This window comes from Mytilus californianus, unplaced genomic scaffold, assembly GCF_021869535.1.
Source record: "Mytilus californianus isolate M0D057914Y unplaced genomic scaffold, xbMytCali1.0.p SCAF_8, whole genome shotgun sequence".
NCBI lineage: Eukaryota > Metazoa > Mollusca > Bivalvia > Mytilida > Mytilidae > Mytilus > Mytilus californianus.
This window is the reverse complement of record NW_026262734.1, coordinates 79018243-79043920: the sequence shown is the minus strand read 5'-3', so window position 1 is coordinate 79043920 and position 25678 is coordinate 79018243. Positions and strand designations below refer to the sequence as shown.

Here is a 25678-nt window from a genome sequence, read left to right as displayed (position 1 = left end):
TTGCCATGTTCATTGTAACTAGACAGATAGTAGTAAGGAATTTTTATTTGCAATGGGTCATTGAAAGGTGAGGTATTAAAGTATATGTAATTGTTATAAAAATGTCCAAAATAAATTTGTGCACTATTCCTTTTACACAAAGTCTTCTATATTTATAAGAATCAGACATCAGTTTCAGTAAATCATATGTGAATGTACAATCTGTTGTCAATACATTTCCATGGGAGATAATCTAAAATCATCTATCCCATTTTTCTGAAATATTGATCTTATCTCCCTTTAAATCTTCATGAGAACATTTTTAAGCTACAAGTATATTTCACTAAGTATTTAAAGATTTTAATTTCAAGACAGCTTTGCAGCACACATAGAACATTTAAGAAGAAATAATTCAAAAACTTAAAATTTGGTATCTTTTTTCTAGCAATTCAAAAATTACTACCTTACTTTTCAAACGACTCATTACAATAAATAAGTGTATACAAATTTTGGGTATCATCTTTATAGTTCCCATGAATTTGATTTCAAGGATTATAAGAATGTAGTATACTTTTTTTTTGTCACTTTGCACTTAGATAACTTGACTTTGCAGTAGGTTAAAATTTCTGACCATTAAATAAACAGTTTGATATTATAAAACAAATTGCAATTGCGTCACAATTTTGAATGAACTACAGCAGGTGGAGAAAAACACTTATAATCAAGTCACTGTAGATCATGACCACTCATGGCCTTTACATTAAATACTAAATTCTAACGAAACAATATACTTACAGTGATTGCATCAGCAAAGAAAATAGCAGATTTGTCATCAAATTGATTGCCTGAAAAAAAAAAAAAACATACTGATGTTTAAAACTGATAATAGAACTAAAGTCAAAATTATAAAAGAACTAATTGCATGTTCAAGGTAAATTGTATAATTGTTTGTTGTGCAAGCGTTTCATTTCTTCTTAAATGCCTTTTTTCTTAAGATGAAAAGGATTTTGTGTCTCTTGTCTGTACTTCAAGTTTTTGGAGGCAGACTTTGAAATATTCTTTGGGGGCTGTTTGTCAAAATATTAATTGCACAGTGACCATACCTTGACTATCCCCAGTTGAGATTGACATTATGTTTAATTTTATATTACAAAATATGAGCATCTTTGCGACTGAAAGCTTTTATGTAACAATTCCTGTTCTTTAAAGTGGTACCAAACACCTTGACTAAAATTAATTTGGCTCGTTTAATTTTCATAAAATTTTGACAAAATATTTACTTTGACCCTTTGACAAAAATATAAAAATTTCAAAATACTTGAACACACATTTTATCGGTAAAAATTCATTGGATATATAGCAGTTTGACAAACACTAATTTTGATCATTGAGAAACTTAATATTTCCTTAACAATAGAACGTGATTAAATCGTTCAGCTGATTTTTACAGAGTTATCTCCCTGTAGTGTTGTGTACCACCTTGAGATTTCAATTTCTGATCTACATAAAGATTTCTATTTCTGCTTTTATTCAGATTTTAAATATTCATTTTCCTTTTTCATTACAACTGTTTATATCATCTAATGGTAATACGTTTGATTGGGCCGGTTTGATGCACATATTTTCCATTACCAGAAAAACTCTTTTACTACACTAATTGCTTAAATGTCATTTTAATATTTTATAGGTGAACTGAACTCCTGCATCTTTGAACTGACATAACCATTGAGCCTGCTTGACTTTTTTTTAACACACATCTTATTCTTATGTACATAATCCAACCCTGCCTAAAGCAATTTATAAATTCTACCATTTAACACGTTTATCTATGCATTCATAAGAAAATGATCCCCATTAGAACATTCATCCCATTGCTCAACATATTGACGTAGATTTTGTGCCCAACAAACACACAAATGACGTTAAATAAGGTCACCTAAAACCAAACACTTTGACTGAAAGATAACTATTGGAATCAAGCATATTCATATGAAGCAAACTGGTACACCACTGTTCCAGGTTTGAGGGGGGGTTTGGCGCCAGCAAACATGTTTAACCCCGCCACATTATATGTGCCTGTCCCAAGTCAGGAGCCTGTAGATCAGTGGATGTCCTTGGTTCATGTCTCTCATATTTGTTTTTTCCTATAAAATTAGTTTTATAGATTAGGCCATTATTTTTCTCAATTGAATTGTTTCATATTTTTCATGTCAGGGCCTTTTATAGCTGATTATACGGTATGCATCATGTTTTTCATGTCGGGCCTTTTATAGCCGACTATACAGTATGGATTTTTCTCACTGTTGAAGGCTGTATGGTCACCTATGATTGCTTATATTCAGTTCATTTGAACTTTGTTGGATATTTGTCTCATAGGCAATCATACCACATCTCCTTATTTTTATAAGAAGCGGATAACAAATGCAGTAAATATCCTACCTGATAGTGTAAGATGTGTAAGAGTTGAATTGGTTTTCATCACTTCTCCAATCTGTTCTGCACAGCCAAATCCTAGTCTATTGTCTCGTAACGTCTGAATATATAATGTATATTGTGTTTACACATTAATAATCTTATGTAGATTATATATATCGGAGATGAGTGACAGAAATGATACATTTTTCTTCTGAGAACAAGGTTACTTCTTTGTTTTTATTATTGCATCAATAATCTGCATTGTGTTTTTTCTGTTATGCATTTGTAATTAAAAAACTCAACTTCACACCCTTTTAACCTCTATAGGTACCACAGATACAATAGGGTCTGACAGTGTGTTCCAGATAGCTATTAAACTCATTTGTTTTTGCTATGGAGTACTGCATATTTTGATCTGCATTACTTATTGTATCGCCGTATCAATAGCAGGTAATTGAGTGTGAACTTTATAATATAAATGGAAAAAGGAAGGATTATTCCTACCTTTGTGTTTGTTCATCCCTCTGCAACAATATCTATATACTGACAGCATGTTAGTGAAAATTTCAGAGACTCTTTATTATCTAATACCAAAGGGCATCTCCATTTTTATTTTCTGATGAAAAATATTTTTGGGGAGACTGTAGGAACATTATATAAATAACACATAGCTGAGAGGGTGATAGAGCAGATTGTTACCCCGAGAAAACATTGTCAACTGAGGCAAAGCCAAGGTTGACAATATCTTTTCGAGGGGTAACAATCTGCTCTATCACCCTCTCAGATATGTGTTATTTAATTTATTATACTGAATGTTCTGTTACTACTGTCTATTAAATTTCAAATTCAAAGTAATAAACTATGTCGTCTTGTACATAATCATCTGTATTTATTAAAGCGCACACTTGAGCAAGCGTCTCCGTGAAGGGTAATAAGAGTATTTACCATGGGATAGAGTAAATTGTCTCCCTCGTATTAACCAATCAAAATCTGGCATTTATACATCATTGTACATGAAGTATAATAATGACTTTTATCATAACTAAAAAGAAGGTGCACATTTTGTACACTGTGCATCTAAAGTCAATTTCTGTATTTTAATTAACCTTTACAAGAATATAGTCCTGTTTTTAATTTATAGTTCAAAAACAACTTTTTTTTATTTCTACACAAATTGGTGGTTATCAGGCGGTGCATGAATTTGTGAGGTTGAATCACAGTTTTTTTATTCCATTTTGTTTCCATGTGTTTGCAAGTCTGACTTAAAACAGTGACATTATATATAGTCCTTACAAATATAAATAAAACTTACCAAATCTGTGATGTAGATATTTTCTTTCAACATGTTACACACAATAAGACCACCTGTATCTCCTAACCAATTATCACTGATGTCAAGGTTCAGCACAGTGGTGTTAGACTGAAAAATACAAGCACAAAATCAGCAGTTAGTCAACATCTAGGACTTTGGGTTTTATTCATATGGACAAAATAATAAATGCTGTAAATTCAGAAACTACTTCGTGCATTTATTATTGCGATTTCGACATGACAGACCAAAATGTGAGAATAATCATAGCGATTACAAGAAAAGCTGCATACAAATATATGTATCAGATTTTAGAATGCGAGTATGTTTTTTTCCTGCGATTCTCATCCAGTCACATTATTCGTAATAATTTCTGAATTTACAGTAATAAATAATAAACTACTGAGTAGTGAGTAGATGTCATTTGATTATTTGTATCATTGGGTTGCTGTCTTATTGACCCATGATAACAAAAAAAATATTTTATCCATTACATTTTTGTCAACATTATACCAATTTTTGCCTCATAAGATCCACTGGTAGGTAAAAGCAGTCTACAAAATCCTCCCTTTATTCATTTGGTGAACACTTTGATTGCTATGATGCCATGCAGTTTTAACTAATCTGACATTGTACTAGACATATCTGCTATAATAAGTTTCCATACTGCAAGACTTAAACTAATGTGTTCTCCATACTTAGGTTACTTATTTTCAAGTTGAAAACATCCCTTTGTAAATTTTATAGACACCATTACAAGTTAGATGACCGTTCAGGAATATCTGTTTCATAGATGACTATGGATATGTTCCAATTGTCGTAACTGCTATCCCATCGCCTTTTCCCCAAATGTGACCTACCAAATTAGACTTATCACCAGCTTTGCACTTACATGAGCAACATGAGGGGTGCCATAAGTGCAGCAAGATCTGCTTACCCATCCAAAGCACCTGAGACAACCCCCCCCCCGTTTTTAGTGGGGTTTGTGTTGCTCAATCTTAAGTTTTTTATGTTTTGTTTAGTGTACAGTTGTTTATCTTTTGCCATGGCGTTGTCAGTTTCGACTTGTGAGCTTGAACATCCCTTTAATATCTTTTGCTTTTTTTTTCACTATCCGTGTAAACTACACATTTGAAAATGTTGGAACAACACATTCTCATGCTTAATCTTTCTTTATTAGGTAGGGTCAAACTGGTGACATATGGTACATCATCACTTCTTTAAGGATGTTCGCTACTCTGTTTCAAAATAAAAGACTGTTCTAAAATGATAGTACATAAATAAAGGAACTAAAAAAGCAGAAAAAAATGAAGGGTCTGTGTGCTTGTTTTCAAGATAAAAGCCATTGAAAATTTGGCGGGAAATAATTCTTTCTAGATTTTTCATACATTTAACATTGGCACGTTTTTTCTTTCAAAACAATGAAAAATTAACAAGGATTTTATAAGATTTTCAAAGATGACATTTTAAACTATATGTAATCAAATTATGGAAAGAAAAGTAGGGGTTAGTGGGCAAAATATTTAATGGCACTACATGGATAAAACCAGAGGATTCTGAAAATCTGGCAGAAATTCAAAAACAAGAGGAGCAAACATCCTTAAAGAAACTATGTTGACCTTTAGATATTTCTTTTGGATTTGTTATATTAATAGGTAGCTGCCTCACTTACATTTACCTAAACTGGAGTCTTAAATGACTTAAACCATCAGGTGGTTTTATTCATATAAATTTTAATTTTGTTCCCATCCTGAGACTTGAGTAATATATAATATATATTTGATTTCAAACATCCACAAATTAAACAACAGTTTTTTGTATATTTTGTGAGATAGGTGAACAACAATTTAAAAATCGAACAAGGAACAAATTCTCTATCGTACAGGAAAACCATGTAATCAAGTATCCATGAATATACAATTTTCCTCAATCAACAAAATTTGGAACAAACTAAAATAAGCAATCCCAGGTAATAAAATCTAATAACTTAGGAAATTCATAATATTTCTCAAAGGCTGACAAAATAGCTTACAGCTAGAGATCGAGCTATACATTTCATGCCCTCCTCTCCAAGTCCATGATGGCTCATGGTTAACTGTGGTTTTTCCATGTGACGAAGGAAGTATGATGCAGGTACTATCCCGTTCTTCTTACAATCATTGATATAATCTGTTTTTCTATCATAGGTAGTGGTGGTTTCTGTATGAAAACAATACACATACTTGTCAGAGTTTGGTCCTATATCTTTTTCACCACAGAATATTGAAGCATTACAATAACAAATTTCAGTTTCATTTTATTGTTATACAGCTATTTTTGAAAAAAAAAAAAATGTTTTGAGTGTATAAAAAAATATCACTACTGAATATTCATATTTTGAACTTGTTGTTTTAAAATGTTTAATTCTATACAAAACCACTGAACATGCTATCGCTAATTTTCAGCTTTTAATGGTTCATGTAAATAAGATACTCGCATTGTTAACAATTTTGTCTTGTTAAAGCCAACAATGTATGTTAATTGAGAAATCTGTGTCATATATTTAAATAAATCTTTTTTCATTATTCTTTTGAAAACATAGTATATACAAACATAATGTTTAACTTATGACTTGAAATTTTCAAATTTTAGATATTTTTAAATAATACTTGTAATTATTACACAAATTGTGATATCATCAGCTACTCTGCTAATTGTAAACATGTCTAGCAAAAAAATATAAAAATTTATTTGTGACAAATTCAATCAACTACCACACAAAATATAAAAAAACTATGACAAAATTCCCCTTAGAAAATGTAATTTCTATTTAAATCATTGCTCCTGACGATAAAAAAATCTTAGTTCCCATATAACTAATTCTTAAATCATGCTAAACTCTTAAAATGCTGTAAACAGAATTTTCTAAATGTTTTCTAATCATTTGCAAAAATAACAGTGTGCCTTATCTATATCAACTAAAAATTGCATTCTGTATACAATCATCATGACAAAATCTATGTCAAAAGATCTTTCATATATAGATTGTGAAAAGAAATAAGACTTTTGAAATAATATCAAAAATCCAGACAGTCAATTAATATGTCTTAAAAGTGAAATTTTCTTGAAAATTTACGTACATTATTAAGTAATGTTAGTTTGATTAAACCTATTTCTGAATTACTTTTAATGTGAGTGCATCCATTTATCCCCCAGTGTTATCCATACACCTGTGTTTAACAATTCGGTGCCAAACACCTGATTTGATAAGACATACATATCCCATCAGCTCTTGATTCTGAAAATCACAAATGGGAGATAACCCGTTCATTATATAAATAGTTATCTCCCTTATTGATTACATTATGAATGTGCATATCCATTTCCCTCATATTATCCAAACACCAGTGTACTGAAGTTTGATCTTACCACCAATATTTATTGGATATAAGTTTTCTATCAGATCTTCAATTTCTGTAAATGACAAATGGGAGATAACTCTCTAGAATATATTCATTAACCTCCATTCTATTTTAACATTACAACAGCACATAAGTTATACAAGCTTCTGTAAATTTCTGTATCTGATCTCCGAAACCACATATCTTTTTCCATTACAAATAAATGTAAAGTAATTATTTATTTTTTATATTTTTTTCCCTTTTGTCCTCTTACTAGATAGTTTCATTCTAAAATGAGCAAATTTCTGTTAGGTTCAAAATACTTTTCTGAATACATTTTTCTTCCTTTAAAGGTTTTTATGAATTTCTGCAAAAAAAAAAGAAAACAAAAAAAGAAGCAAATTGACACATAGCTACTAAAAATCAAGCAATTAATTGCAACACAAACATAATGTAGGAAATAAAATTTCTACTATGATTGTCCATTATTTGAATTGCAGTTTTTGTGTGATCTGCTACTTTGTATTTTCTAGGTGAAACAATAATACTATAAAACTGCCTTATTTTTGGCACAAATTGAAATCAAATAAATAAAAGAAATAATAAATCAAATGAAAAAAAATCCCTACGATCTACATCATTTGTCAAAACCACATACTAAGAGCACCGAGAAAATCGGTGCTGACTTTTATACTGGCATCGAGACAATAAGCCGTTCTTACGAACTGGAAATCTGCCAACATATCTGAGAGTGTTGCATGATTCTTTGGTTTTCCTGTTTAATATTGAGATAATATATAAGTTTGGGAAAACTTGTTACATAATCCACAATTGTAGATGAAGTAGTTGAGTTCCCTATACAAAGATTATTACAAACCAATTTCAACAATACAGTATTATACAGTCATTCCCAAGGTCGCCGAACATTGGGCAAAGACCAGTAAAAATTGGTTTGGTCCAGTTAAGTGATATACATTACTGGACCAAATGACCAGTAAATTTTTTAATTTTGTCCAAATCATAGGTGTAAATGTCCTATAAAAAAGAGTCTGGTCCAGTTAAGAAGAATGGTTTACTGGACCAAATGTCCAGTTGAATTATCAAAGCCTTTGGAACAACTGATTATATGTATGGGAGACCATCAGTGGCTGTTAACTGCGAACAAATGGACACTTGAGGTTATGTGTCAACCATAATGATATCAAAATTTTTCTACAGGTAAACATTGTCTTCAATAATAAAAGACAATTGGTGTCACACCCCATTTTTAGATAGAAACTATACCAGTAGTTATGTAAAAGGTAGACATGGGTTATTAATCAAAGAGACAGGAACCCAACAACAAAAAATAAAACATCTTGAGATTAACATACTGACTTCAACAATAGACAGGTAAATCTAAAAGAGGATATAAAAGATATGTCATCATCAACAAATCTTCGAAATTATAAATTATTATTGCTGTCGTTGAGTTGATGTGTATCATATATCTACTTTTAATTCATGTCATTTAAAACTCTGTTGTAAGATTCTCCAAGAGAAGGCAATCTCTCCATATAGTAGTCATGGTAGCAATGGAGCTACTGGGGGCATCTAAGAGCTGTGCAAAAAATTTGAAGTGGCTTGATACATAAAAAAATCCTGCTACGTCAGCAAAATATTTTGGCAAGGACATGGTCTACCACAAATTTTGAACAATTACGGAATGTTCTGTTCATTTCAATCCACAAATTATAAATATATTGACAAAACATCCCTTCATTTTCAAATTCATATCTTAATATTAAAACATTTAAATACATATTTTTTCTAGCATAAAGTATTTGGTATTTGGTTTTTATTTCGTATGTATGTTGTCTAGAAAATTGTATTTAAATACTGACGACCCACTAACACATGCTTAATTTACCTATTATAAAAATGTTTACTTTAAGGTTAGACATTGTAAAGCAACATTATCTCATACCATGAAAAATAAAATCCAATTTTTGTAATTTCATTATTGTTCAAACATGTATTAAAAAATGTCTTTCAACGATACATGTGAAATATTGATAGAATACAAATTTACACACAGATAAATTCCTCCCCTCAATAATATGTTATTAAGTACAGTTTTAAGCTGAATTTTATGAGAATTTGTGTAAAGACCATAGTACTTAAAAGTATAAAAAAAGAAAGAAAGAGCAAAAGGGAGTAATTCATTAATATGGTACATCATTGTTTACTTTTTTGTTAAGCGAACTACTATGCATTAGTTTAGGGCGAAGTACTTTTCCTGAACTGATTTTAAGTGTAAGTTCTTGAATAAAGAATTGTTACTAAACTGACCTTGGTTAAAAAAGAGGAAGGTTATACTACCACTTATTCATACACCTATCACGAGTCAGTTGTTGTTGTATCTAAGTATCTTTAGTTTACTTTTTACACATTGTGACTTGGATGGATAGTTGTCTCATTGGCACTCATACCACATCTTCTTATTTATATATCATATATCTAGGATGTTTGTCATTTTTAGAATTTGGGGATGATGGTATGGAAATATATCTAAGTATTCGCCACCTTCATTTTTTTGCTTTTTTCTTCATATAAAAACAGATTTTTCAAAAAAAAAAAAAATTGAAGTCATTTATGGTTGGATTTTAACTAACTAGGTGTTGAAAGATGCAAAACTGTCTGAAGTTTTTTGGTTAAGTTGTTCATTTTTTTGTCTTTAATTCTTTTCGTTTTCTCATGACATAAACATGCATGATAAAAAATTTTATACAATTTTAATTTGGTTGAAAAATGAACACGATGTAGGAGAGTTCCAGACAAAAAATAATACTTGTGTTTATATCATCAGAAAATGAAAAGACTTCATAAGAAAATCATAATAAAATACACAAGTAAACTACTTCTATTTGTAACAAGCTCATTATATTAATCCAACAAGAAATGACAATGTTAAAAAAAAAAACTCACAAGGCATTTTTTTTAACACGGTAAAAAGAGTCTCAAGCGACAAAAAATTATGTATACGTCTATTGTTGAAAACTATAGATTGCCTTGTAGATATTTTAATGTTTTTTTGTTATTTAGTTGCAGTCTCACTGATGTGTAACTCATGTTTCCATTTATCAAAAAAAAATAGAATTAGAGCATTCTGCTAAAATCTAACAATTTAAATTTGGTCTGCCAAATGTCTGAAGCAAGGACAAAGATCAATTATTGTATACTTCCTTTTTTACCATTTATTTCACTTAGACTTTCAAATAAACTGATTAAACTTTCTTCTGTACATTACTTTTTATTGAAAGGGAGATAATTGTTGATGTTTAAAAATTCTGTGCAAGATTGTAAATGAATTAAATTTTTATTTGTATGATAATTAAGTATTGTTTCAATTGATCATTAAATCACCTTTTTTTTTTAAAAGACACAATAATCATAAAAATCTTATTCAAAGCAGAACTTATAATAATGAACTTGCAAAAATTTGTGTGTATTTCTATTCTATTCACACCTTTTAATATAGGTCGGAACTTAGTGGATATTAATAACTGGAACAAAAATTACAAATAATCCCTTTTTATCAATATTTTAGCCTTTAAGTAAATACTTGAATTTCTAACTGACAATAACATTTCAGAAATTATAACAATTTTCTGACACAATAAATCAATTATAACCTATTTGTTTTTCAAGTCGATTAACTTGAGCAAACATTTTAACTTATAATAACTTTTGATCTAACGAAATCAATTATCATATTGACTTGGGATATTACTGTTTTTGGAAAATAATAACAGGTCAAATGATTACCTGGTGTCTATTTCAGTTATGACTAGAAGAAACATCCATTACAATATAAATTGTAAATTTCGAAAACATGAAACTAAACAAGAGGAAATGTATTTAATACCATTGTTTAAAACTTAGGAATATTAAATTAAAATATTCTGTTATAATGTTAACAACTCCCTCCAACCAGTTAGACACCTAAATTTTGAAGAAAAAAAAACAATTAAGAGACCTAGCTGTGAATACAAATTTGAAATATTAAATATGCCAAACTAATACAAACTGTAAAACACCACAATTACTAAAAGTTAGAAACTTAATTAATCAAATCAATTTTATTGTCAATAAACATTTACAGTATTAATAGGATAAATTTGACTGGAGACTAATTAGCATACAATGAATTACAATTACATAAATATTACCATGTAAGGTCTGACAGTTCAGTTATGTATAATAGCGGAGTTAAGAAGTCAACATTCAATCAATCAATCACATTTTTTTATAAGATCATAAAATATGTAAATTAAAAATATATAATTCAAGGTATGCTGGAATAGCAAGGTAAAGCAGGATTATAAATCGACACTTATTAAAAAATATATTTAAAATAAATAAGTCATAACATATGAAGACTATTATGAAACATGTAAGAATTGTAATAAGTCGTACCTTCAACTTCGAGATCTGTATCAAAAGCCTTGTCGTCTGCCAATATGGAATCCACATTTGATAATTCAGCTTCCAGGAACAAGTCACGCTTGGTTGGAGATCTTGGTTCTTCATCACTGTCGCTGTCATAGTATTGACCTCTGTCCTGTCTGGAAAATCCACTCTCAGCTCTTGACTTTCTACTACTAGCTCGACTCACAGTCTGAAAATAAAAAGAAAGGTTGTTTTATTCCAAACTTTTAAATAGGTTAAAATATAAATGTTACTATATGATAAAAACAAAAGTTTACAATGAGCCATACTTCACGATGTAAAATTAAAACTGGGCCTGTCTATTGAAATGGAAAAGTAAGGATGTGCATGGTGTACCAATTCACGACATAAAATCACTACATAAAAATAAGCCGTGAACAGTGCTTTCATTGCTGTTCTTTATTTCAAAGTCACAGTGAAGTATCATAATACAGGGCAACAAATCCTTTTCCCAGCATGCACCTCAATACCTTTTTCAATGGTTTCTAAAAATTTCTCTTTTTCAATGGTTTCTCAAAATTTCTCATCTTATGATTACACTTAATATTATACGAAAGACTATTTATCTGTAGCAAAGTGTATATAAGTCAGCTCTGCAGCAAAATAATTTTTGTGTTTCCTTTGTGTGAACCAGTAAATATAACAATTAATACAGAATTTTTATCCTTTTGGTTTTTGGATTACCTTAAGGCTTGAACAGTGAATATTTGTAATGTCAATTAACAAAATGAAAGTCAATAAAATTCAGCAGAACATAACAAACAAGAATGTGTCCATAGTACACAGATGTGTCCATAGTACACGGATGTGTCCATAGTACACGGATGTGTCCATAGTACACGGATGCCCCACTCACACTATCATTTTCTATGTTCAGTGGACCGTGAAATTGGGGTCAAAACTCTAATTTGTCATTAAAATTAGAAAGATCATATCATAGGGAACAAGTGTACTAAGTTTCAAGTTGATTGGACTTCAACTTCATCAAAAACTACCTTGACCAAAAACTTTAACCTGAAGCGGGACAGACGGACGAACAGACGCACAGACCGAAAAACATAATGCCCCTCTACTATCGTAGGTGGGGCATAAAAATTCAAAATAACAGAAAATCATGAATACTAGATCTATTGAAATTATGAATACTCAATATATTATATCATAACATCAATATCAATTCACTTTGACATAAATATATATTAGCTAGAGGTCTTTCCTCCTGCAGTGTAAAGGTGTTGGCATTAAGCAATTATCGTAAATTAACACTTCCTGATCAACCCTTGATTTCTAGAATAAACTTTTTCAAAGTTTACTTGACTGCCAAAAATTTAACTTATATGCCCCCCCCCCCCCCTTTTCCCTAAAAAAAAATTATCTATGTATCTAATATGATGACAACTGGGTTTTATTTTATAGTTAATTTACAACTTCAAAAACCATTTCACTTTTTTCTTAATTAAAACTCAAGATTACATTTTCTTCTCTTTCATCATTTTAACCTAGCTTCCCTTTTCTTTCACTTTCCAATATTTAAATAGTACATGACTTACCTTTTTACTACAAGTCTTAATTCTTGTGTTCAACTTTTCATGTTTGTAACTTGGAAACGGAAACATTTTTGCCAACTTTTGTGTTCCTTCACACTGCTAATTAATCCATATGTTAAAACTTAATTTTTTCCAAATTTATTAAAAATCTATAAAGTTTGATAATATCACCCCTTGAGAATTCAGATGAATTTTCTTGTAATTAATTGTCATCCAGTATACTGACTTTATAAACTTTCATAAAACTTTAATTGTATAAATCAAATAAGAAATGTACATAGAAAAAAATCAATGTATTGGCAGTTTGGAATCTTTCAAGTGTAATTCTTTGTTGCTACAATAATGCCGTTCCTTGTATACTTGTGACAACCATTATTTCTAAGGAAAACTGTCATCAACTGAAAGAATCGCCACAAACAATACCAAAAACAGCCGTAATAAACATCAAATTTTAACAATCATTGAACAACCTGTCCATTCAATTTTTCATAATAAAAATCCCAGGGAGACTCGTAAATGTAAATTTTCCTCATGGTTTTCTTGAATAATTTATATATATCTTGTAAATTTAATAGCAGAGTTCCATCCCATAAGTTGAATTTAATGTTGCTGTGATTGTCGGCAATTAATCATGGTCAATTAAAGGCTTTTCATGATCTTTCTACAAGATTGTAATGAAGATTTAACATTCACTCAGAGGAATTTTCTTTTCACAGAATTATACATCCATTTCTTTACCAAAGCAGATTTTATTCAGATATTTCATCCTCTGCAATGTGCAAAACTGAAAAAGGCAACGTTTTCTTTTCAGATATTTTCAAGTCACCACTTAACTTTGACAACCAAAATTTGTACTTTAAATCATATTGACAAATCTCCTATTTCCATCACCTGCTAGTAATTCCAATCTAATTGTTAAAATAAAGTCTTTTTTAAACCTTCGAACTTCAATTCCGGTGCAAACTTGCAAAATTTAATAAAGTTGAGGCTTAAATAGTCTTTACTATCTGTTAAGTGGCTTATTGTCCAAACTTTAGCTTGGTGCAGAAATAACTCATTCAAAAACTTTGAACAAATCAATTACTAGCAATTTATTTCATTACAAACTCCATAAGTAAATTTAAATGTTTTTCCCATGTAATCAAAATTCCATTATCTTCTTAACGTTTAATCCTCTTGGAAATCTTCAATCATTAAACAAGCTTCCATATCTCATTGATCCTCTTGAGGAATTGAACTTTTTGTGGAAATATTTCAATTAAAACAACATCTCCTAGTTTGAAACTAATCTATATCTTTCCTTATAAAATATACAAACTAGATTCAATTTATCTTAAAATGAAATAAATTGCCCATAATTCCAAAATGAGAACTCAATCCAATTCAGATTCATGACTTCCTTATTGTGAATACAACATCTGTGTTCAGACGTTCATTCCCAAATGATAGGACATGCAATCATTGAAATTTGTGGCTCAAACAAATTTCCACATTTGGTTCATCTCAAAATAAACACAGTTTAAAACTATTTTACCAATTTTTAATCCAGAAACCAATATTTACCAAATCTTTTATGTATCTTAGACATTACATTTGACTGTAAGTTTTGCCATTTAAACACATTTTAGCTATTCAAATAAATTTTATCAGTTTTGCATGTTAAAACTTTCAGAACACAATAACAGGAAGAATTAACATGGTTTAAGTGATAAATATCGTTTTGCTTCTATGGAACACCAAGCTTTTTTTTATACCATAAAATATATCCACACTAAGACTCTGGTTTATTTCTTCACATGGCACTATAACATTTGCAAGCAGTCATTTGGTCTGAAGATGCAAAACAAGTTTATTGAATTAATCGATCTTTGCCAACTTTTTAACATGCAAATCAAAACTGTTGCTACTGTGAGTGAGACAGTGCACAAAGTTCAGACTTTCCAAATCCAAAATAAATGCTGTTAAAAAATTCCTACAAAAATTCAGATATAAATAACAGAAGTCCAGCAAATTAAAAGTTGTAGAAATTTCTGTATCTTTACTCAAGAAAAAAACCTGTCAATAATTATATATTACAACAAAAAATGAGGCACCAAAGGGTACATCAGGTATATTAGTGCTTGGACTCCACTGAAATATATATCATTCACTGATATCAACATGACTCTCTAAGATGAAAGAGGGGCGTCGGTGGCCGAGTGGTCTAAGTAGTCGAACTACTGTATCACTAGCCGGTCAACACTGAGGTTGTGAGATCGAATCCCGCACTCAACTCAAATCTTAATTGACTAGGATTGTCAGTTTCCTACCAAAGGTTGTGATTCTCTCCTGGCACTCCGGCTTCCTCCACCAATAAAAACTGACCGCCACAAAATAGCACAATAATGTTGAAAGTGGCATTAAACACCAATCAATCAATCAAATCAAATCTTAGATGAAAGATTTTAAGCAGAGCATCAATTCTATTCATTACCATTATGTATTTAAATTCTTCCATACATGGTAATATATAAGTTACAGTCTTAGTTTGTTTTTTGGTACAGCCAAGTTGATCAATGAATGATGGGTTTTTCATGGAGAAATTTAGTTTCCATTAAATGAAATGAAAAGTCAACCTTAGTCATGAGTGCCTGACCAATTTTTTCAACTTATATTGAAAATTGTAATCATTATATCCTTCCCATAAGAGTCCTCTTTTTTAGCAAATATAATAACTTACAAATGGATTATGAATATTTGCTTAAACCAAAGGTGAGGGAAATTGGCAGTTTAGATATAATCGAACAATCAAATTTGTAATAAATAAATTATAAATTTAATTTCGACGTTAAAAGAGATTTAATAGTATTAAGCTTTTTGACAATAATACATTAGTACGATCGTGTAAACCAACTCATCTTTAGATTTATTATATTTTAACCCCAATATTTCACTGAATTGATTTTTTTTATACATATTTCAAGGTGATGTAGCAATTTAATGATCTTGCATTGCTATACTTTAGATATATCACTTAAGAATTCAATTTAATAAATAATTCAATACCTATCTTCATCTAATGATAAAGGTTTATACGTAAATAAAAACTTTCAGTTTGTTATGGATGTAACAGTAGATAATGTCTAATTTCTCAAGTCTAAGTCTAAACAATTACTGTAAATTCAGAAATTATTGCGAGGTTTTTATTAATGCAAATAATGATAATGCGACTAGATGAGTATCGCAATAATAAGAACTCGCGTTTTGATAAATAAAACATAGATCTGTGTGTAGATTGTTCTGAAATCGCATTAATTAAACTCGCATTCTTGTCCATTTTTGAAAAATCGCAATGATAAATGCATGCAATAATTTCTGAATTTACAGTAGTGATAAAAGGGATATAATTAAAAAATTTAAGCTGTGTATCAGGGGACTCTTTCAAAAGTAAAAGGGTAAAGTAAAGTGTAAGAGCTATTTTCCTAAATTAAATCAAATTAAAGGGCAACTCCGCGATTTTTTACTTATCATCTAAATATGTTCATCTTAACATAAAAAACACATTCACAAAGTTTTAAATTTATATTCTTTCTAATAATGGAGAAAATCAAGTATTTGTAACTTTTTTGGTTGACCTACGTCACTGGGTTGTGACGTTTTAACCCGAATTGTTGAATCATGGGAAAAAATAAAATCTGTTAAAGTCTTAATTGCTTATCAGAATTTTACGTAATTAAAAGCGCACAGATGACCGTTGGTCGTAGTTAATAACCACAATATAAGAATGAAAGAAAATGAATATGTGTGTATCGTTTTGTATTGATTGAATAAAACTTCCTTTATGAAGTTATCTTTAAATATAAATATTTTCGAATTAATTTCAAAAATTATTAAGATTTTTTCATAAAATATCTATAGAACATTTTTACTGATATTGAACTGATAATATTTTAAGTTTTATTTACCGTTATAACTTTGATAACCATTTCAATGCAAAATTTTTGTGAACAGAGTGTGTATATAATTTTGTAAAGTCATTGTTTATTTCTCGGTTTGAGGAGAATTCGTTTGAACTTTACCTTGCAGCAATTTAGCCTCAGGCGTACACAGGTGTGAATTCAAGCGTACATAGGTGTGGATATTGTCATTTTGAATGGATTAACAGAACGAGTATAGCGTGTTTAATATACCCAGATGAAATACCCAAAGACAATAGAGAAACAATAATTAAATTGTATAAATTAATTGAAAATTAACATTCAACTTTTTAATTCCGGAAGTGTTACAATATTAAAATGGAACAATTTTCGGTTACGTTCTATGCAATTAGCATAAAGTTAAGATATGAAGTTAAAAGAATAGTACTTTTAATCTTAAAAATTAAATGTTACATTTCACAATTAATAATCATTGCACATCTGTTTAATTTACTTTACCGGAATTCTTTAACTTGTATTTAAATCTGGCGATGTTTAAATGCTAACAATCGTAAAACTATCGCAATCTTAAAGTTTTTAATTGAAAAAATACAACAGTACAACATGCATGATTTTTTTTAATTTTCTTATTAACATTTCATTCTTACATAGTTAAATTCATTTGACAATCACTTAGACAAATTATTTGTGAAAAGAAAACCAATTATCGTTTATTTCATTAATGAATATACATACATTATAAATCTAAGCTTATACATTAATTTGTTTGAGGATTTTTTTTAGGATAGCCGTCATTAATCCAAATTAGTAATACAGTTGTTGTAATTAAAGGCATATCTTAGTAATGTATTACTGATATTGACGATTTTAGAACAGTTCGTCCCAACCTCGTTGTTCTTGAAACAATCTTTACTAGTATACTTGTAAGTTTCCTGACGTATGAGCGCCATTGAGGATGAGCTCCAGAGATAGCAGAATAGTAGCGTATTTGTTTGTTGGGGCAGGAGAGGCCATGCAACCACTTGTACAGATAAACAAGCTTATGTTGTCAACACTATCAGAAAGAGTTCCCATCGTCGGATGGGGTATCGACGATGGGGTATATGAAGGTTCCAAGAATGAACTATTGACATGTCTGACTCTGAACAGTTAGTAAACGGACTTAACAATGATCTATAGACATCGACCGCTTGTTCTTGATATTTGAAACTGCATGCATATACACGTTTATGAGAGTCATTATTTATCTTGTGTCTGACGAAAACTAAATGCCTGCATGGTTATCATCTTGCCATACGTTTGTATTGGTTTGGTGGGTGTTCACTCCAAATCGTAATTCAAAAATTGTGTTTGTGAGATGTAGATTCACTTCAATACCGAATTTCGTCTATATATTTCACAAGTGTATACCACGGAGAAGATCTGAAGGTATATTACTCCCATTTTGTTTGGGTGTGGACCATCGATGTTTACAGCAATATTTAATGAATAAGATGATGATGGTAGAAAGAACTATGAGCGTCATGTGGAACATATTACATGCATGTCGGACCATGAGTTGTCAATCTGTATGAAAAGATTTCCAATTCAACCATATTGAGTAGGAATTTTTACATGCTATACTCTCGTACTAGTATTACAGGGTTCTTGTGTCGTTTAACTCTGACACACATCTTTTACTTTAAGATGTAAGAAAGGTTCTAAATGTATATATATATCTTGAATGTAACAATACTCAAACGCCTATAGGCAATCACTAAAATGGTATGAAGTTTTTATACAGATTTGTTCTTATTTACACAATCATTAACAAACTAAATAAATTTAACAAAGTAACACCGTGACACTACGATATAACAAATGGAATACTAATTATTTTTAACCATGCTATGCAGAAATTTAACACATCAAGCAGGAACATATATATTAATATACTGTTTCCTGCATCAAGTTAGCGCACGTGAATACCAATTAGGAACACGATGTGTGATTTTGTATAACTAAAAATATCAAAGCGAGCAATAACTTTGTCAAGCAAACATTTTTTTCATTATGCCTCTCTTTATCTCCGCTACTTTACAATGACTTTTTCGCTTTTTGTCGATTATTCTCTATATTGTTCTCTATTCGGTTATTTTTTTTTCACTATGCCACTCTAACTCCGCTCCCTTTTCCCCTGTCGTCCTAATCCTTATAAAGATAGAGACATTAGACATATTAGAAGGGACTCTCTTATCTTCAATGAATTAATATTGATAGTGACTATAAGTGCTGCATTACTTTATATATCTGATGTTTGCCAATCGACAAAAGCTTGTATTTGCGTGAAGAATTTTCCAGAATCATGACAAAACAATATTCATTTTACCAAAATGTTCAAATGTCATGTTTATAATTTTATAATAATAAACTTATTATCAGCAAAAATAGTGGATAATATTATTATCAGAACATCATTCATTAAAAGGTGGAATTATAATTTCAAACACACACAAGATAAACAACGTTAGACACAAATATATGGTTCAATAAATGTTACCTGTGCACACCGGGTACCTCAATAAAGAGGCCATGCATGAACCTGTATTATATAATTGTGTAATACGAATTTTTAGTTGACAGGATGTCGCTGGAATACCCAGGGACGTGTATCTAATATACGTCCTTGGAATACCTAACTGAATGTGTCGCTCTGACACGACATCTATCAATAATTCTGACATACCTATTATCAATTCGGGAGGAAGCCAAAATATATATATAATAAGATAACGTAAATAAAATTTAAAAAGAAAAAAAACCTATAAATTTTTCACCGAACATACCAGATAGAGTCACGCATTTAACTGTAAAGCTAACTCAAGTGTCTTTATAAGTGACCGTTCTGAATTGATTCCGTATAAATTTGATATAATTTAAAGATTAGTTAAAAAAAAACACTTTTAATAAAAAAATTGAGATGTCCGATATTTCGATATTTACATATCTATAGCCTGGGAATATTATACTATATCAACATATTATGTCCCAGCTAAAACCTCTTCCTAACATTGCTCCTTGTCAATAGCCGTTAAATATCATAATTAAAAAAATGTTATTTTATATCGTATAACTTTATTAATTGAAAAATTATCTTGTCTAAATACGGAACTATTCTTTATACAAATCAATGCACTTTATATAAAAGGGGCATACTAATGAATCTTCTGTAAATCAGTGATTGTTACAAGAACACTGCATTTGTCTTTCTTATAATTGAAACTGTTCTTCCTCACCAAATCTATATTTTTTTTATTCAACGAGATCTTATCATATAAGGATTTGATAACTATAGCTATCAGAACTGCTAGGTTATTTTGTTATTAAAAAAGGATAATTACCATCGAATCTCCCTCGTCACAATATTGTTCAAAATGGTCTTCACACACCAACTTGTGCTTGCTATAGATGCAACTATTTGCTGTTAGTTTAAGGTTGTACAACCATGTCTGATACAATTCTTTCTTTTTTTGTGGGATTGGGAAAACTATGTAGACTTTTGTCATAACCTTGTCTGACAGAACAACCGTACGCTTGACAAGACATTTTGACACTGAATAACCATCTACGGTAATCCCCAATTGATGATGGGAGTTTTAAACGCACGGTCGGTAAATCCCCGATTCTTTTTGTTCTTTGTGGTTTGTAGATATCACGTGACTTTTTAGATCGAACATGCCGACAAGATGGCGATATGTCGAGAACTGATAGTGAATTTCAAAAATCGATTTTGATCTCTTTACATAGTGAATAAAAGTTTTTTATTTATGAACATGTGGTTTTTTATGCTTAAAGAACAAAATATCAATTTTTCATTTTTTTGCGGAGTTTCCCTTTAAGGAAAATAGCTCTAAAAACACCACTTTCAGCACTCTAGCCTATATCATGGCAACTAGTTTTCATTGGTGGAGGAAGCCAGAGGACATGGAAAAATCCACCGACATTTGACTAGAAAACTGGAAATCCTAAGAGTCAATTAAGATTGGAGTCAAATACACCTGCCATCAGCAGGGTTCTAACTCACAACCATATAAAGAACAGTTTTTCCAATCAAACTTCAAACAATGATCATGTACAGGTCCATATTTACATACCTAATTACCTTGAAATGATAATAAATTCCAATTTTTTTTTTACCAAGATTAAATAAATATTTTCAAGAAAGATTGAGTTATTTTCCCTTAGTTGATATGCCACCCTATATTTTTTAAAATGTTATTCCTAGTTGCATTCTGTATAAGAGAAAATATAGTCTTAGTTTGTTTCATTTGTTTTAAATATCTTTGTTATTTTTTATGTTTTTTTTTGGACTGCTCTGTTACTTAGACTAAATATAGATATAGGAAGATGTGGTATGAGTGCCAATGAGACAACTCTCCATCCAAGAAACAATCTATAAAAGTAAACCATTATAGGTCAAGGTACGGCCTTCAACACGGAGCATTGGCTCACACCGAACAGCAAGCTATAAAGGGCCCCAAAAAATTACTAGTGTAAAACCATTCAAACGGAAAAACCAACGGTCTAATCTATATAAAAACGAGAAACGAGAAACACGTATGAACTACATAAACAGACGACAACTACTGTAATCAGATTCCTGACAATATATCGGTTTATTTAAATTTAAAAACTATTTTAACTTTATTTTCATTGCATATCAATGACTTACATTATAACCTTAAGTGATGTTTTATGAAATCTTTGTATACTTATATAAATATTTGTACAAAGTATTTAATATATGTATTTATAGCCATATATTTTGATCTGAAATAATATTTCTGTATACTGACCAAGTAAGAAATTTCATCTCACATTTATATTCTGTTCCAAACTGTAAACAATTAAAACTTGCACATATAATATTGTAATATTGGTTTTTTCCTTAAATTACTACATTAACTATAATATAATTCCAATATTTATATTTTTTAGGTCCTTTAACTTTGAGGGTTTACGCAGGCGGCCTGATCGGAGTAATGGAAAATATCAGCAAAACCTATGGCCTTCAACAATGAGGAAAACCCATACAATATAGTCACCGTAAAAGGCTGCGGTGCAAAACAACCTAAAACTCGAAAACTAACAGCACAAACAAAGACAAAACAACCAATAATAACAAATATGACAGACAACAGCCTTGAAACACAATCATGGAATTATATCAAATTGTTTTTTGTCATTTATGGAATTTAAAGTTGATGGCTAAATCTTTGATATATATATATATAGTCACTTTAAAATTTATTGAAAACTTACGATAAGGTTTGATTATGAGCTTAATTTATAGTATAGACATGATTGTTTATTGCTGACAAATGTTTGTTAAATTCTTTAAAGTCTTGATTTTTTGGGTCTATAGGGATGCTGTTTCATTGATGTCTCATATATAACCCTGCATATTCTTGTATACATCTGTCTATTCCTTCATTAGATTACAAATGAAATTCTATGTAAACATTCTCAATGACTGTATATGGTAAATGTTTAAAATGTCTCAGTCTACAATTATTCTTAGGAAACAGCATGGTTGAATCAGATTTTTTCATAATATATATAATTTTTTTTGGATGTACTAATATTATATCACTTTTATAATACTTAATATCACTTGTACGGTCACTGTAAGTAAACTTTGTGAATTTGTTTATAAATATAGTTGAGAAATTTTTTGTATGAAAAAGATTTAAAATACTATTTACCAAAAACTATCATTTCTTGAATTCAACAATTGAATTAGAGTTATTTCCCTTTATGCATTCAAAAACTTTCATTTTTGAAAAATATTTTTTTGTGTGTGGCAGTAATAGAGTTGTCAGCCAGGTGAGTAGAAAAGAACTCTAATATAAGGAATATCAAGCCATTTAAAGTAATTAACATCCTATTTATCTTTAATTTGATATAATTAACAGCAAAAGTAAAAATAATTCAACCTTCAAATCTTATAAATACAACCAGATCATCCTATCTGTAATTGTTTACTTAAGATGAAGACAAGTCCATCTCTATATCAAACAAAGAAAAGCATTAATATTACTTAATCTGAGGTGATTTTCACTTGTGAGTAAGATAACGGGATTTTTCAGTGGCAGATTAAGAACAGAAAGAGGGGAGGGGGAGGGGGATTGAGGGTGTTCACTCCCCCTTTGATTGGAAAATATCAAAGTTTTTAAGCATAAAATCGTCCAAAAAATGTCTTCAGTTTTACTTTGAAAAATCCTGCATTTGCCCCAGTTTTTTGCTTACCATTAGTAGAATATTATTTTCTTTTTAAGCATTACACATATATATTCTAACTTTGTTGAGTGCCAATAGACAATATCATATCTAAACAACTAAGTATTTTATCTATATAGTAAACAATTGGATGACAGTTAAAGGCTTTGTATTTGGTGGAGGTAGTTCAAATATTTTAATATAATCATACTGTAACTAAAGACATCAACAAGTGTTTACCTCAAAACACCCTCAAAGGCTATGGTAAAAGGAATTTTTAACACTATAAATGCCTCCCAAGAAATGGTAGAAATGGTGGAATATTTTGACCTCTTTTCAATGCAAGAGATTTGTCTTCGTAATGTTTCCGGAAATTCCCTAAAATTTCAAATAAACCAAATTTTTCAAGGGTTATGAAAACTAAGTACCAATTTTCTATTGGCTATAATGCAGACTTTGGCAAATCAACATAAATCAAATATCCATGAAGACACAACTTTGCACGACAATTAAATCGCCATTTCAGAATCTAATGCATTTTGGGTAATTTCATTGTTTGAACCCCAAAATGAAAGCAACATCACATCAGTGGTTGAATTTCAATTTGGGACGTTGTTAGCCAATCACAGCATTTTGGTGTACAATTTTGAAAATATTACCCAGAATGCATTAAATTCTGAAATAGCCAATCATTTGGTTCTCATGAAAAAAAAATAGATGGTGTAACACCACTAATTCGGCCCGGCCAGAAAGCACATACCAGAAAGTAGTACATATTTAACACAAAATAGTTCCTACGCATGAGTGTAACTTTTAAAAATATGTAGAATATTTAGGTATTGTTGGTATCAAATGAAAGCTGAATGACTGGTGATCATTGTAGAACACTTTTTGACTTATAATTTTGAATATTAAAAAAACTGCACCAAATTTTATAAAGAGGGTACTTTTTGCCTGTATGTCAGATCTGAAGTACCTGTTTTGGTACATCCGAAGTTCCGGGAACCAGTTCTTTCTTATATGCCATTAAAGGTATGTTGATTTTTCCAGTACAAGACACCATAAAGTGTTGCTTTGACATGCAATGATTGTCACTTTATTTGAACTTGAAACAAAAGAGCTGTGTCTGCTTGAAATTGAGGAATTTAACATAGAAAGCAATGGGGCCATGAATTAGTGGTGTACTTCCAGATCCACAGTATAAGCCCTGCAGGTTTAATCATTTCTTACTTACTTTTAATAATTGGTAAATGTGTCCTTATATAATTTTCCAACAAATTACTTGTACTGTATGTTGCAAAAACACAAAGCTTTAAAAAAAGTTTATAGTGTCACTTTCTTGGATAAAGTTGGTAGGTCTGTTTATCATTTCTGAACAACCTTTAACTTTTTGGGAAATAATTACTGTGTATTCATTTATTCTCATTGCTTATGTTAAATATACACCATTTGGCTATAAAGTTTATTCAAACTATATATTCACAATGAACAGTTTACTGCAATTACTTTTAGAAGATTAAGTACTTGAGGGATTTTAATAATAAATTGAAATTGAGTTTAGAAGTAATAAATAAATTTGTAATGAATAGTTTTATGAAACAAGAACTAATTATTTCCCTTTAATCAAATTCTACAAAATTAAATGAAGAAAATTTATATATAGTTAAATATCCATAAAAAATAGTCAAAATTTATTTCCCAGAGTATCATAAAAATATTTTTTTGTATATTGGATACATTTAATTTTTAATCAAATTCTGAGCCAGAACACTACATCCATATACAGTGATCTGACTAAGTCAAAGTTAAATAAGGTAAACTAGATGGATTGATTGATTGATTGCTTTTAAATGTCCTGCAACATATATTACAGGCACACTTTAAGGACGATAACCTTCAATCTTAAAAATGGTAATAATTAAACCAATCAAGGTACATCACAAATTGAAGATTTGGAGATTTACAGAAAACTTTCATTAAATGTATGTGAAATGCATATTCTGCAAACCTCAAGTAAATTTAGAATGCAATAAATTAAGTTTAAGAAATAAGACTCTTTTAGCTAAGAAAAATAAAAATGATTTTAAATGCCTCTTAACAAATAGAAAATACACAAATGGTAAACAATTTGTAAAATCTACGTCAACACACAACTCACCATAAATCTAACTTGCTTCTTCATCCTGAACAAATTTTGTCATTTACAGAAACAGATTTTTACTCTTTGTCATAATTTCCAATGATTTGTTTTTGTTTTTTTGTATTTCACATTCTAATCCTCAGTTCAAATTTATTTACATTATTCTTGAATTGTTTCCTTTTCATGACTATAAAAATATAGTCCTTTGAATATTTTACATGATTTATCAAATTATGTCGCTA

General features: G+C 30.0%; 1 protein-coding gene across 5 annotated transcripts in view; it reads right to left on the bottom strand.

Annotated features, from left to right (window-relative positions):
• Nucleotides 1–25678, bottom strand: part of LOC127712759 (leucine-rich repeat-containing protein 74B-like) — a 65971-nt gene that overhangs the window by 12274 nt on the left and 28019 nt on the right. For 4 of the 5 annotated variants that reach the window (XM_052219372.1, XM_052219374.1, XM_052219376.1 and 1 more), the window contains exons 2-7: nucleotides 11542–11743; nucleotides 7112–7156; nucleotides 5736–5902; nucleotides 3707–3814; nucleotides 2419–2512; nucleotides 775–824 (exon numbers count right to left, since the gene is read on the bottom strand). In XM_052219372.1, coding sequence (XP_052075332.1) covers nucleotides 775–824; nucleotides 2419–2512; nucleotides 3707–3814; nucleotides 5736–5902; nucleotides 7112–7156; nucleotides 11542–11743 — 666 coding nt within the window. The remainder of the gene's footprint in view (nucleotides 1–774; nucleotides 825–2418; nucleotides 2513–3706; nucleotides 3815–5735; nucleotides 5903–7111; nucleotides 7157–11541; nucleotides 11744–25678) is intronic. The other variant, XM_052219373.1, reaches the window with a different exon arrangement.